This window comes from Apteryx rowi, unplaced genomic scaffold (genome assembly GCF_003343035.1).
Source record: "Apteryx rowi isolate R43461 unplaced genomic scaffold, aptRow1 scaffold_122, whole genome shotgun sequence".
In the NCBI taxonomy this organism is placed as follows: domain Eukaryota; kingdom Metazoa; phylum Chordata; class Aves; order Apterygiformes; family Apterygidae; genus Apteryx; species Apteryx rowi.
The window spans coordinates 1,011,297-1,026,341 of NW_020447442.1; the positions used below are offsets into that span (position 1 = coordinate 1,011,297).

Genomic DNA, 15,045 nt, shown 5'->3' on the forward strand with positions numbered 1-15,045 from the left:
CTTAAACCTGCCTAACTTTAGAATCTGCACTGCTGTCACTTAGTTGTGCCTTTAAAATGTGGTGTTGCTGGACACTCCAGATTGCATGAGAATAGTTAATTTTAGGGCTCAGGAGAAGATATTTTGGTGTTGAAGAAAAATCCTTAAGTTGTTCAGAATCCTCTACTAATCAGTAGTACTATAAATAAAGAAAACTTTCCTTGTGTGGAATCTAGTACACCAACAGATTTTTTTTGCCTTATTAGAAATTTCAACTTACTACAGCCTACAAATGGAATAACCTCAGTTAGCAGTGTGAGCACATAACGCCCCATGTGGCTTTCTTTGTTCGAAGACCTTGATACTACACTGAAAGTTCCTTTTTGCTCACTTGTACTTTAAACGTTGTATCCAAAGCTTTGGCAGGTTCTAAATCACTTAAGTGGTGTGCATTAGTGACTAACCTGCGCAGTGATTTAGGTATTTTATCACTCTTTCCCCCCCCCCCCTTCTTGCCCTTTATTTTGATCAGTATAGGATCAGTTGGAAGGGGTATGCAAAATAAGACTGTTCATACATAACTGAAATGAAAGCTGTTATTAGAGGCTAAAACCATGCACCATCTGTAACCCATTATAATGGCTGTGCCAGCCTTATCCAACCAAGAAAGCGTCATTATAGAAGAGAAAGAGATGCCCCTTTGGTGCAGTGTGCTTGCAAGGGCCAGTTCATGCAGATTCTCTCTCTTTGAATAGAGGTTTCTGTGCACATTTCTCAGAATTGAGAGAAGATGTTAGTCTTGCATGTGCAAGTTCCACACTTACACATGTGCTAGTCTCAAAGCGTGGCTTGTCATGGGAATCTGTTCAGGTTGCAGTCTAATTCTTTTGTGAAACAGCCAGTGTAAAGCATTGCTGAACTTTGGCTAGTGATAACTTGGTGGTAGAGAATCTTGAGTCCTACACTACTGTATGCTTTGGTGTATTGTGAGTGAGCTGTTTTCAGAGGACACTGTATTACTGGATATCTTTCCTTATTTTTCTTTCTCTCCTCATCTACAGCCCTAAAACTCGGGGAAGGCAGGATGTTGCCTTCATTGCCTAAAAATCAGCCAACGCTTTGATACAAGCTCCCATTCAGACAACTCTTATTCAGTTGGCTCATAAACAGACTTCCTGGGCCTCTCTTCAGGAGACAACAGATGGCTGAAATAGGAAGCTACTACAGTTAGTTTGACTACTGAGTAAATGTGCATCATTACACTTATGAACTGGTATAGCTTTCTTGTACAGGCAGTAGCTTATTCTTGCTCTACTTGCTTGGACTTCTCGAACTCTGCCAAAACCAGTCTGCTTGCAACTTCTTCGTTGGAAGGCAATCTGTAGAAGAAACAGAATTCAAAAACCCAGTCCATACTCAAAGTTAACTCCAACATGTCAGTGTGATAGTTAAAACTTAGTTAAACCAGCATAGCTTCTGTATGTGAACAGTGGTTAAAATTGTGACACTCAGCTCCAAAATGGAAACTAGAAATGAGTGTAATCAATATGAAAGATTCAACTGCCTTGCTAATGCACAAGTTGTACCAAAACTGGTTTTTCTTCTTGCCTGCCCCTTCCCCATAGCATGTGTTATAAGTAATCCACTTCCAGATGTGGAGGGAGATAAGGTGGCAGTCTTGACTTTGTGAAATTGTTCAGATCTGCTGCTACTTTATACCAGCTTCTTTTCCTTATTTTTAAGAACATAGGGTACAAGTATTATACCAAGCATATACACCAAGTAATGGGTATAAATGTTAAAGTACAAGTGGTTTGCAGATACTCTATACACTTTCAGGTCTCAAAAATAATTACTTAAGATACAAATCATGCAGGTGGTAGAGACAAAAAGTCAGTTCAACTAGTTAAAAAATACAACTTTCAATGAAAATTTTTTACTTAAACTTGAAAAATCCTACTGTAAATAGCTGTATTAATTACAACAGTTACTGCAAAGCTGTGTTGGCCATATGCAAGCTGCTTGAACTAGATAAATTATTGAAATTCATATTGACAGAAGAATCTCATGATGGATTACCTACTAGGATTTGTTGGTTAATGGTTTTAACCTTGCCTGTATTAAAGTGAGGGTGATTTCTGGGAGGGAGGAACAAGTCTTGAAGTGGTTTCTAATATTTCCATCCCGCCCTTAAACGAGTGATGAAAGACTTGAGCGAGCTGCCAGATGATAGCGTTCTCATGGTCTGTACTCTGGAAGTGTCTGTCTGGGCAGCAGTCCTGACCCAACAAACTGTGCCTTAGGGTCCCAGAAGTGGGGAGCTGCTGCAGCTTCCTGGCTGACCTGGGTGCTGTTGGTCAGAGGCAGGGTCAGTCGGTATTTGGGCATGTTTCCCATTGCAGTCCTCTGGTGTTGACCTTGTTTGCCTCTGCACCAGTGCAGCCATTCATGGGCTTGACAGTGGGATTTAGAAAGGGAAATTCATTCTTAAAATGGATGAGAGCTGAGCTAGACCCCTTCTCTTGAAGGGCCTTAGAAAGAGACGTGTGGCCCTCAAAACCACTTTTTCTTGGTTACAGTACATGGTATAGCAGTCCTGGTTCTGTGTGTGCTCTTTAAGGTGGTGTGGGAGTGCGGAGCAGGAGCCAATGCTGTCCTTCTCAAAGTGGAGTCACCAATAAAATAATGGTATTAGTGCCTTTGGAGAAGAGGTGAAAAACTGCTGTTAAATCTGTAGTTATTCCCTACTGCTGGGGGAAGAAAGTGTATGCTTATTTTGATGTGTATGTCTTTACCTGCAGCAGAAGCAAAACAATGTATATCAGCTAGGTGTGCCCTTATGGAGGGGTGGCTCAAGCACTTTTTTCTTGCTGATGGGATTTTATAATGCTTTTTGTCGCATATATATCTCCATACCAGACTAGTTTAAATTTCCTAAGTTCTGTTCTGAAGGGTACTTTAGTCTGTAGATGGCAGGCCCCTACTTTGAAGTAGGACCTAAAAAGGGAGGAAATGTCCTGTTACTCATACTTTAGTTTGAAATCCCTAATCTTCAGCTGCTTGAATCTGATGCTTCAACCAATTCTAYTACAGTTTAACTAAGCAATGGCTTCAATAAATCAGGTAAATACCCTTGATTGAAATTGTACTTGCACTCTACTAAACCTTTATGAAGTGCTATAGATGCTTTTCTAAGTCCCTGCCTTAAGGAGCATACACTGTAAGCTAGAGTTGCTAGAAACCAAACACCTAGCAGTGCTGGGAGACAAAACAATAACTTCTGAGCAAGGCTGCTAAAATTCTGAGCTGTTTATCTGGGAATAAAGCTGTTGAAGGGAAGTCCGTGAATTTTGAGTTGGAAGGAGGTGAAACAATCTCTAAGCTTTAGAGGGAGTGACTATTCTTTGGATACCTCACTAATTAGGATGAAAGGAGTAACCTGCTTCTAAGAGTCACTGAAACTGAATGTTTTCCAGATTGGGTCATCTTAGAATATGTCCAGTTGTTGTCAGCATAACAGGGAATGGCACTGGTACATGTTTTCTCTTCTCTTTGTTTTTGTTTATTATTTTGTTGAAACTTGTTAATCCTTGAGCTAAAGGGATGGCACCATCTTGCAGGACTGTAATGCCCTCTGGCTAGATGGATAACGGTATTGATACAAGTCTGGTTGCAGGCAAGTGGGCACCTGTGAACGTATTCTTGATTTCTCCCCATGGTCCACCTCTTTCCATCACTTGGACCTTGATCTTTCTAACTATGGATTTGATTCTATAGCAAAACTGTTGCTCACACTTCCCTAATTGTTGTTGGACAACAACCAGCAAAAAACCCTGCAACACAGGCACATGGCTTTCTAAATCACTGGGGTTAACAATGCAACAGCTAGTACTTGGTTTACTTGCTGTGGCATCATATGTATGCAATACGTGTTAGTATGCTACAGTACAGCTAGTAATTTTTTTACAAAACTTATTTTATATACTTGACAGACATACCTGCAGCAAGGATATCAGCTTTTTTTATGACAGATATCAAACTTTGCCATGCATATCCTTGCCACATTGGAGCTCTGACATCTTGCAGATAAACTTTGAAACCAGGGAATGGGTAGATGTGTATGTATGTACCCGCATATATGGTCAACTGTATATCTAGCTTCAGTCAGGGCAATACACAGATCCCTCATCCTTAGCATGCCACTGCACTGTTGTCTGACCAGTATTCAACTCAGAATAGGACCTTCATTGGCAGCCTCACCACTTGCTGTAATGTCCACTTATTTATAGCTAGCAGTCATAGAAACTGAAATGGCTACCTCAAAACATTTCCTAGCTGTTATTACTCAAACAAAAGTGTTCTGGCTGCTGCTTGCATGCCAGCTGTTATGGGTGATCTGCAAGCAATGACTAATCAAATCATCTGCAAACATGTCTCCTTCTGGTGCCCTGAAGGAAGGTTATCACTGAGTTTCAGTGCTGGACAACACCTCAGTCAGCTGTGCAGTGTCACTGAGGTGAAGCTTGACCTGAACCAGGAGTATTGCTCCAATGCTCAGTTTTCTGAAATATTAAACAAGTCCAATTATTTAAAGCATGTCTAGGTTCAGAGGTAAGCAGTGGAGGCACAAAACAAGCTGCTCTAACCTGACTGTGAGGGCAACCGACAGAAAAATCCAGTATGTTCTGTAGCCACTTGCAGAGACAGATGAATGACAGCTAAATGAATAGGGATGTTGAAGAGCAGAAACTGGATTTGATGGAAGAGAAGAGCTGAGAGAAAACAGGAATGGTGCTGAATGTGCTTGCTTAGAAAGTAGTTGGAGAAGCAGATTCTGGATGGAGGGATTACTCTTTAGTGAGCAAACTGAGATGATCAGCTGCTGGTGTGGTGAGAGCCCTGGAATAATCTGTCAAATTAATGACATGTTGAGTCACTCAAGTTCTTCAGCATGTGAAGAAGAATCCTAGAAAGACTTAAGGCTTGACACAGGTCCTCGTCATTGACAGGTGGAAAGTTTAAGCTCTAGAAGCCCAGCTTCCTACTGATGGCTGTATCACAAACAAGTTATACTTGCTGCTGGTAGGTACGGTGGTTAGAGAGGGATCTGGAAACTACTGGAAAGTAGTTAAACATCCTTCTGGTTTGAGACCTGTTGCCCCATTCTAAAATGTTTGTTTTATTAGATACTTATGGGCTTTAGGATACTTATGGGCTTATTTTACTATGTACTTAAAACTAAGTTGAGACTTGTTTTAATAGTCATAACTGAGCTTTTTCAGATAAATGATTTTGGAAGTCCCTCTTAGCCTGCAAAGCTTTTGAAGAAGCATAGTGGGTTAGAAAACTGGCATGAGAAGAGGAGCTAAACTTATCTCTTGAAATAACAATTAAGTAGGCTCCTAATTCCTTCTCTTCCTCACCTTTCTTACATATGGAAAGGTTTTAGTGAGCTCTCTAAAAGCCTTAGTGAAATTGGAGGTTACACACCCATTCCAGAGTGTCTCTTGTCTGGCTTGGGTACCTTAATAGCCTACTAATGAACATTCATTACAGTTATTTTGATGAAGCAACTAATGTACACGTGTCTGTCTTTTTTAGTGGTCACAGGAGCTACTGATGGGATTGGAAAAGCCTATGCAGAAGAGGTAAGAATTCTTATCCCTTGGGACTCTACCTGGATCCTTGGCAAGATGGCATGCTGTCTTATCTCTGTAAAGCATCGGGCCATATCCTCTCACCTTATCTTAACATAGATACATGTGAAGAAGGATGTCTCTTGCCTTGTCCCTATGCAGGTGACCAGCTAAGAGCATATCCTTTTTCCTTTGTTTCCTTTATTTGCCTTCTCTCTTCAGCCTTTACGTAGTCTTTTTAATTTTAACTCTTAAAGAATTATTTCCCTTTCCCAACCCTTGGGGTTTTCTTTTGGAATTATACCCTGTTATAGCCTGCTGCCTAGGAAGTTTCTGAAGCCTGGGTTTTGCCTTTTTTACTGTATTTTTGCTCTGGATATGTGGGCTCCAAATGTGGGACTGGAATGCATTGCTTAAGACAGAAAACGCCTGTTAATATGGGGTGCTTCAGCCTATAAGCCTAGGGAACATCATGACAAATAGTGCTGACTACAACAATTTACAGCAAAAATAACTTCCAGCTCTAGCATTAGTATTGAAGTGAACCTGTCTGTGATCATTTGGGGTGTTCTCTGAAGCACCATTATGACTGTGTGAAGAGATCAGCTGTAAGAGATTCCCTTTTTCTAGAATTTTTCGTTCTGCAGAGACCACAGGGAGATTACCCTCTTTTAAGGGTTGGCTTTACCCTTTGGATTTCCCCTGTATCCCTGCAGGGATCTCCCCCTGCCCCTTGTGCTATGTAGAAAATAACACCTTGTGCCCCTGGATCAGCATATAAGGGAGGTGGCAGTGGAGGTGAATAAGCTTGATGTCAAGAGCACCTGATTCTTGCATGGAGCTGAAAGCTTGTACATGCCAAATATCCCAGTTACATGGCACTGAAGCAAATTATGCAACACTTAACTGCCTAGAGCAAGTAGAATGAAGTCACTGTGCCCAGGGCATAGTACTATTGGGAGGAAGTCCTCTAATGTGAAAGACACCCCCTCAATGTCATGGGAGATTAGTTTCCCTACAGATCAAGAAGGCTTTGGGTGTGTGGGTTTTTTGGTGTGTGTGTGTGTGTGTGTGTGTGTGTGTGTGTATCTTCTCCCCCCCCCCCCCTTGCCTGAAACTACTGTTTAATGTAACCTAGACTTTATATGTTAGATTGTGTTAGCCAAACCACAACTTTCTTTGTTCTGCTGGTGCCTCTGAGAAAGAGGCCACCTTAGAACAAGACTATGTGCTTCTGGCAGACCCCTGTATACCGTATTAGAAAAGCTGATCATAAGTATGAGGTCTGGCTGAGAAACACTGACTCATTCAGCTTCTTTGCCGGTAGTTGCTGTAGGCATCAAGAAATAAGCACCCAGAGGGTACAAATCCTCATTCTCAGGCTATAGATTAAAACACATTTTATCCCTTGACAGTTTAGTTGGATGAAGAACTTGAAGTCAGGTGTGAATGCAGGGTCATGGAATAACTGAGAAGACTTCTAAAAATCTTTCAGTTAACTCTAGGGATGTGTTCATAAGACTGCCAGCAGAGTCTCAACTTTCTACTAGGGATTCCCTTCAGTGTAGTAAAAATGCCACTGACATACAGCTGCTTGGGCATTCATGGCTGTGATCATAATCATGCAGATTACCTCCTTCTGCCTGGAAGAGTTTAAGTGAGAAATGCAGTCTCCTCTTCAAAAGTTTGACATCGTCATTGATAAGTGATGAAAGAATATTACTTGTTCGTGGATTCCCTGGTATTACTCTGCTATGTTGGGTTACCTTCCTTTTTTGACCATGCTTACGTTTCTGCATGCTCTGTACTTAGAAAATTCCTCTTGCAAGTTTGTTTCCGTTTCCAGACTTCAGATGCACTTCCCAGAGTGCATTCTTTCAATGCGAACATAGCATTAGTTTCTCCCAAGGTCCTTCCTGTGGCGAAGACCCTCTAAATATGGGTGAGGGTTCACTAACTGCATGCGCTGGCATGGCTTTACTACTTTTGTTTTTGAGACAATGTATAGTTGGATACTTTTCTGTAAAGGTGAAGTACCCACTTAAACAATCAGCCCCCAAAGCTTCTGATTGCTGAAAGCAAGCAAACTGCATGTCAACGGTTTATAACATCTACCCTTAAGGAACATCTTCAGGGCTTTTCTGCCCCATGGGGCCTCCCATGTTGGTCATATGCAGTGAAGACTGATCACTTAGTCATGTTGGTGCAACATCTCTTTTTTCAGTAAGCAGACTGTTTCTGAGACTTAGATGTGAGGTGTATCATTTTCTTGGCAATAGTCTTTTCTATCAGGATTGCTGAACACGCTGGTGGGACCATCTCAGATATTTCAGACCTGTGAGGAGATTATCATCAGGTTGTCCTCAGTGTTACAAATAGAGATACTTTCAGGTAAATTTTCTGCCTTAGCCTTCTTGATCCCATGGAATGGGATCAGGCTATGTTAACTCCTCCTTCATCTTCTCCTCTCTTTCCCTTCCAAAGACCAAGTCTGCTGCTGTGCAAGGTATATTGAAATTTACCCATGATCTTGCTTGTCCTCTCTTGGCTGAATTAAGTCAGCCAGCTTGGATGTTAGCTAGCTCTCCATCTAGGAAGTAAAGAATTTCTTTCAGTAAGAGAAAATATTAGCTGTTGAAGTGAGCTAGATGCTTATCTGAAGGTGGATATGTTCATCCCTTTAGACCATCATCCTCATAATACTAGATGATATTCTTGAGCTGAAAGTTTAAGTTACCCATAAGCTTGAACTTGGTAGTAGTTAGTAATTCCTGTTGCAGGTATCTTCAATTTCATCAAACCTCATTTTAAGCTTGTGAGAGAGATAGTATGATATTACTTCTGCTTAGACATCACCTATGCCAGTGGAATGCAAACCTTGTGATATGGCCCTTATGGGACGTATAACCTTTGAACTCTAGTGACTGAAATTCATTGTGCTTCTTTGTGAAAGAAGCTTTCTTGATTTGTATAACTTCTGCTAGAAAGGTAGATGAGATTCAGGTGCTTCAGGATAGTTCCCATACTGTGGTTTTTTTAGATGTCCTTTAAGATGCAATCCCATCTGCTTCCTAAGGCTGTGAGTGAGTTTTATTGGAACAGTGAATTAACCTGCACATTTTTTTGTATGTAGGTATTAAGTGTCTGAAGGGCAGTGTCACTATACACTGTAGATGTCAAGTGGATGTATTCTTTTTACCTTTCACTGGAACAGGCACTTAAAACAGTCACAAAGATTGTTTTCATTGCTGAGTAATTCAGATATCTAGCTGTCTTCCTGCAGACACAGGATTGTTAGATCATGTTACAAATCTGCAGAGGTAGGTCTAGTTTTGATGACCAGGATATGCTGTGATGACAGCTTAAGTTATATGAATACCTTCCCTAAAAGAACTGCATGAGTAAATTAACCTTTTTGCCCATGATTAGTACAAAGTAAAGGTGGAGCCTGAATCCTTCCTGAATAAACTGCTAAAAGAAGGAAGGCTTGAGTGCTAGGGTGACTGTACAGCACAGCTATTTGAGTGACAATGGATATCTTAACTGAACTCTTTAAACTTAATTATGCTTATATAACTTTTTTGCTCTGACTTGCAGCATTGTGTTTCAAAAGTTTTGTAAAATCTGCTGTTGGCTTTCTTTTTTTATAAGTGTGGTTAAGATGGTGTATTTGGTGTGAAGGAAATCAAGTAAGAAGTAGCATGCAAGTACTTGTCCTAGTTTTCCCCTTCATATCTCTATTTCAAATTGTAATTTTTCAAACCTGCTGGTCAATTGCAGCTTGTTATAATGTTTGACAAATTATGAATTCCTTTAATGTTAACTTGGAAGCTGTTATTTATGACTCCTTATGTCTCCTCCTGTTTTGTTCTGTTTCAGTTAGCAAGACGTGGAATGAAGGTGGCCCTAATCAGTAGGTCAAAAGAAAAACTAGACCAGGTTGCCAGTGAAATAAGTGAGTTGAAAACTTCTTCTCTAAACTTCATATGTATGCTTATATATAAATGAATGTAATTGCATGTGAATTTCATATGTGCTAATATATACAGCTTGAATTTTAAAAATTTATTCTTGTGCACAGTGCAAATCTAACAGACATGTAGGTAGAAGAAGGCCTTGCTGATCAATTTTATGGATGTGCTTGTCTAATTTCTGAGAACAATAGGGTTTAATTCTGCACCAGTTTTAGAAGTTTGTATTCCATTCTTAAATAAGAACAGCTTACCATATCAGACCAAAATACCAGCTATCCCAATAGCAGATATCTAAAAATGTAATAAAGAGGGAAATGTGTAATTATTTGCCCTGAATACTCTCTCAGCTTCCAGCAGGTTTGATTCTTGGGCTTGGACCAGAAGGGTGGTTTCTTTGGAACTTGAAGTTGTTCAGAGCATGTTCTTTGTTACTCATTGTATCATCAAGTATACAAATTTATTGTGGGTCAGTCCTCTCCTCCCCCCCCCCCGCCCTCTTTTTTTGGTTTTGTTTTGCATGGATAAGCTACTTGAAGATCAGTTGTAAGTTCTCCTAAGGTGACAGTGTAGATAGTTGTAGGAATACAGGGAATGAATTAATGTGTTTTAAGAACCTGTATTTGGGATTGCTTTTCAGTAAGCATGTAGTAAATGGTTATAATACAAAAATAAGGGAATAACTTAAGTATTCCAAGYACAAATGTAAAATGGATATTTGTACAGGGTCAGTTGGGGAAAAGAGATTTCTCGTGTTTCATGCTGACAGATGATATTCCAACCGGAATAGGCTACAACCATAATGCACAAGAATTCCTATCTCTTATTTAAGCAGATTTAATGTGAAGTTATTAGTTTATGCAGAGTATGTCAAGATAAAGTGAGACATGTAGTCTTGTGTGTAGAGTTTATGATAAGCAGAAGTGGGAGCCATGTACTGTAAAGCAGGTTTCTCTGCATAATGATACTGAGTAAGGGAACCTTCAAGATTACACTTCTCTATTACCCTTCCTTGTCTTGCTTAGACTTACCTAAAATGGTTTGTGTACCTAATACAGATAATTGTATGAGCTGCTCTCCTCGATCATAACTATTATTTTGGCTTGGCTTTGCAGCAATTTTTATTAAATTTGTTAGTGGAACTACTTTGAAGTATGATCTGCAAGTCAAAACCTCAACAAATTGTCCTATGCTAAGTTGCAATGGGCTTGTTAGCTAATATAATGATGATTAAAATGCAGGCTCAGGGAGTTCAGCTTGCTTAACTCTTTTACTGAAAGAGGTCATATGCTTCTGTCTTTTGGCTGAAATGTCTCTGCATCTGATTTTAGTGTTCTGAGAGAGAAGAAAAAAAAATAGTGCAATGTAGTACAGTTATAGGTTCTGATGACATACAAAACTATTGTCCAGACAAATCTTTTTCTTTCTACCTGTATATGTATGTGGTAGAGGGCAGCCTTCTTAAGCAGAGATGGCATTAAGCTCTTCTACCTTCAGCTAATTTTGAAGTAATTTTGCATTGCTCATTAATATGCTGACACAGAATTGAAGGATGCCTTTGCGATATGTCTGGACATACCTGTGATGCTTTAATATAGTCAGCACAGTCACAGTAGTGAAAATGCAGCAGTACAGGTACCACTGCGCTAGTAACCTGAGTAAATACTGAAGCTTCTTGCAAATATATAATGAAGTTGCAGCAACATGGTCTTTTTGGTGAACTGCAATAACTGTATGGTAATTTACTGTGTATGTAGGTATATTCAGTCAACATTTCTTACTACAACATAGAGATATCTTAAGTAAAATTGTAACAGATGGAAATATCTACAAATGTCTCGTTCTAGAATCAGACACTTTCTTATGGCCTGAAGTGACAACCTTCCTGAAAGTGGTCATAACCCTCTCTGTACCAGTCTGGAAATCTCCTCCTCCTTGGGACTTATACATGATGCTGACAAGGCAGATGAATCTACTGCTTTGAGCTTTCAGCACTTGAACGATAGCTGCTAGAAGAGCATTTCAGTTTACAAAAACAAAACAAAACAAAAAACAAAAAACCCCAAATCCCAAACCTGTAACCTATGTAGGGCAGCCTGTAGTACATAATTCCTGTTAGGCCTCATCCAGACATTTCTACTTTCTTTCCTAAATCATTCTTCTACTAAGTAAAATGAGATGACTCATACTGGGTTTTCAGTACATTCTTTTGACAACACTGAGCTACTGAAATGTATACCTTGTTCATTGTGGCATATGCTAAAGGATTAGGATAGTCTGCATAATCAAGCAACTCTAAGTGAGTTTTGCTTTCACCTCCTGCTAGGTTTTAGCTGGACAGAATTGTTTCTTGTATTCGGGCCCATGTGGTCTCTGCAGTCTGTCCAAATGTTACCATATCTAACATGGGCGATTGTTGGGAGCTAAGGCTGTGACAACTTAGGTGTTTCCATTGGAGGCTCCTAAGGTAGCTTTAAATTCTTTCTTACGGTGGTCCCACATTTGTTCTTAAAATAGACCTGGGCTTGCTTGTCTCAGGCAATGACTGTTAATTGCTTTATGGAAGAATGGCTATTTAACTCTGAATAATTCCAGTTCTTTGAGTTGGGTGAGCCATTTAGGCTTTCTGTTCCTACCTCATTTTCACTGATCAGAGTCCTGCTCCTGTTGGTGAAGGTATAGATGCTCTCTGGCACAAATAGTGAGAGGATACTTGATAATTGGGTGCATTCACTCTGTTCAGAAGAATCCTATCTTGTGCTCCTACAATATATTTGTTAGGAGTGATAACTGTGTACAAAATGCAAGTGGCATAACTGCTATCATAGAGGAAGTACCGATAGTGTAAATCTCTCTGAATGTTGAATACCAGCTGACCTGGGTGTGATTTTTTCTTTTGTGTGTGTACACTCTACACTGAATTAACAATGTTGACAAGAAAGCCAGGTATTCTGAACTTGTTGCTGAGTTTGAGCAACCAGAATTAGTGAATGTAATTACAAGTAGTTAAAAGCTTAACAAGAAACCCTGGAAGTTTTTTACATGGATTTTGTGAAGCTGATTTCATCTGCAGAATATTTAGGTGCTGTAGGACTTGCCACAAAAAGGAAATACTGCTTTTTTTTTTTTTTTTTTTTTTTCTAAGAAATAGGGCTTGGGCCACAGAATGAAGACGACAAAATTTTGAATTTCCTCTTCAGTGAACATAGTCCACTTTTGCATGGAGCTAGATAGGTTTCTATGGGAACAAGTTTGATCTTTTAATCACGATTTTATATGCTAATATTGACTTACTAGTTTCACTATATATTTGGTCCACTTGGTCCACTTCAGTTCACAATACATCAGCGTTCCAGCCCCTTTTAAAAAATGTCTGTTGTACTACAGGATCGGACACTCTCACAGGTTTATGAAGACTCAGATGAATGAACTTACCTTCTGTGAATGGATACAGTCCTCCAAACACTGTGTAATGTGACTGTAGCAGATTTTATTCTAATATGCATCTAGAACTTCCTAAATTACAGCTTCCCTGATTTGCTGTATTTCATAATTAATATGGTACAAGAGATCCTAAGGTGCTCAGTAGCAGAGGATGGTTCAAGAGTCTTGGGTTTGCTAGAAAAAAGCTTCAGTTATTGCACTTGTGCTAATAGGTATGTTGTGAGTAGTCTTGGGAAGAAATGAGCTGTAGAAACTCATCTCTTGGGGGCTGAAATGTCAAGGATGTAGTGAAAAACAGTCAAGCAGGGAAAACACTTTAAAGAGTTTGCCTGTAGGGAAACTGACAGTTTTTTGACAAAAGAAGGATTTGGTATCTGTACGTGTTCTTAGTTGGTGGCCTTGCTGGACAGGTGGTAGTTGCGCATGGGCTGTGAGGAGGCAAGAGAAGACAGTCACTTGCAGATTAGTAGTGTTCTGCAGTAAATGCAGCACAGGAAACTTTGAACTTGTCAGTTACTATGTAAATATTTTTATTTAAAATAAATAACCCCCATCTGGTTCTTTCAGATGGGTGGATGTTAGTATTACATAGACCCAGGTGATAGGATTAGCTCCAAAGAAATTGTCTTTGGACTGAAGAATTCAAGATTTTCCAACATAATCTCACAAATGATGGTCTGACTGGGACACATTATGTCTCTATCGTTTAAGAATTAATGTCCAAAACTTTGGTTTTTTACTTCAACTTGCTAATTTCTAGAATTAACTTATTTACATTCTGCTACATCTCTGTAAAAACTACCTTTTTCTTAAAATTTAAAACTGTGCTAGTTGACTACCTGCTTCTAATAAGTGACCTGAGCTTGGCTTGTAGTATTCCTAAAGCCACTTTGTGATTAGTTTCATCTTGAAGTACTCTGGATTCCTAAGGCTTTCAGCTACATCATAAAGTGATAGTTGTCATATTTGGACTTTATCTATTGTGATCTCGCTACTTTTGATGTGATTGCTAGTAAACACAGGAAAGCAATGAGATGTGGTGCCAAAAACAGAAGCATTCCTTCTCCATTTGCTAGGCAGATGGGTCCTATMGCCTTTTTCTTTCTTGGTGACAAAATTCCTGATAGCTTTTTGAAGCAGACTTGATGCTGATAACTGTGCTTCTGCCTGAGCTGCTATTGTTTTCTACTGACACAAATAGCCAATGACCCATCCTGGCAAATCTGTCCTCTGCATAAGTTTTTTCCAGACTGTAGCTCAACTGCATCTACACTGGTGTACTTTGCCTCTTGATTTCTGTCCTTCCAGTCACATTCTCTCCCCACCACCCCTCGAAGGAAGATAACTTAAATCCTCCTGGCATCTCAGAGCCACTGGGTAGAACTATATGAATTTAATAGAAGAAAGAGGTTGTAATGCAGGCAAACACGGTGAGGAACAGGTTGTCATCATCTTGCTTTTCTTGCACAGAAATGACAGGGTTCACTTTTCTGAGCTTAACTTGAAGACTAACTATATCTGGCAGCTATTTTGACCTTTTGTGATCTATTTCAAGGTAAATTAATGTATTTGCAGCCTTCCATCTGAGCCAGGTAGAGATTGACATACTTTAAATCTCCCTGTGTTTCTTGGACTTGACAAAATGGCTTCAAATATTTTGGATTTGTTTTGATGCACTGAAGTCACCCTTTGCATAGAGTTGTAGTATCAGGATCTTTGATTCAAAATGAGCTCTTGGTCTTTTTGACTTAAAATTTACCTTGGATGAAGTTAAGAGTTTCCCATGGATTTCTCTTGGATGGTATTGGCCGCATACTAGAGCAGTTATGAGACACTGATCTGGCAACTTCTGATAGATGGTGATTTTTCACGCATGATGAGACCTAGTTGGCCTCTTCAAGAAAGAAGAGTTGGAAGTGTGCTTACTATGACCCCTCCTGCCCAAGACAGTGTTCCTATGCAGTATTTATTATGTTTTGTTGATAGCTTGCAAGCCCATGAATTCCAGAAAAAGA

At 39.7% G+C, this 15,045-nt stretch overlaps 1 protein-coding gene across 1 annotated transcript in view; it reads left to right on the forward strand.

The window, feature by feature from the left end:
• Positions 1–5,555: 5,555 nt before the first annotated feature.
• Positions 5,556–15,045, forward strand: part of HSD17B12 (hydroxysteroid 17-beta dehydrogenase 12) — a 56,387-nt gene continuing 46,897 nt past the window's right edge. The window contains exons 1-2 of the mRNA XM_026091832.1: positions 5,556–5,627; positions 9,495–9,570. Of these exons, the coding sequence (XP_025947617.1) occupies positions 5,556–5,627; positions 9,495–9,570 (148 nt within the window). The remainder of the gene's footprint in view (positions 5,628–9,494; positions 9,571–15,045) is intronic.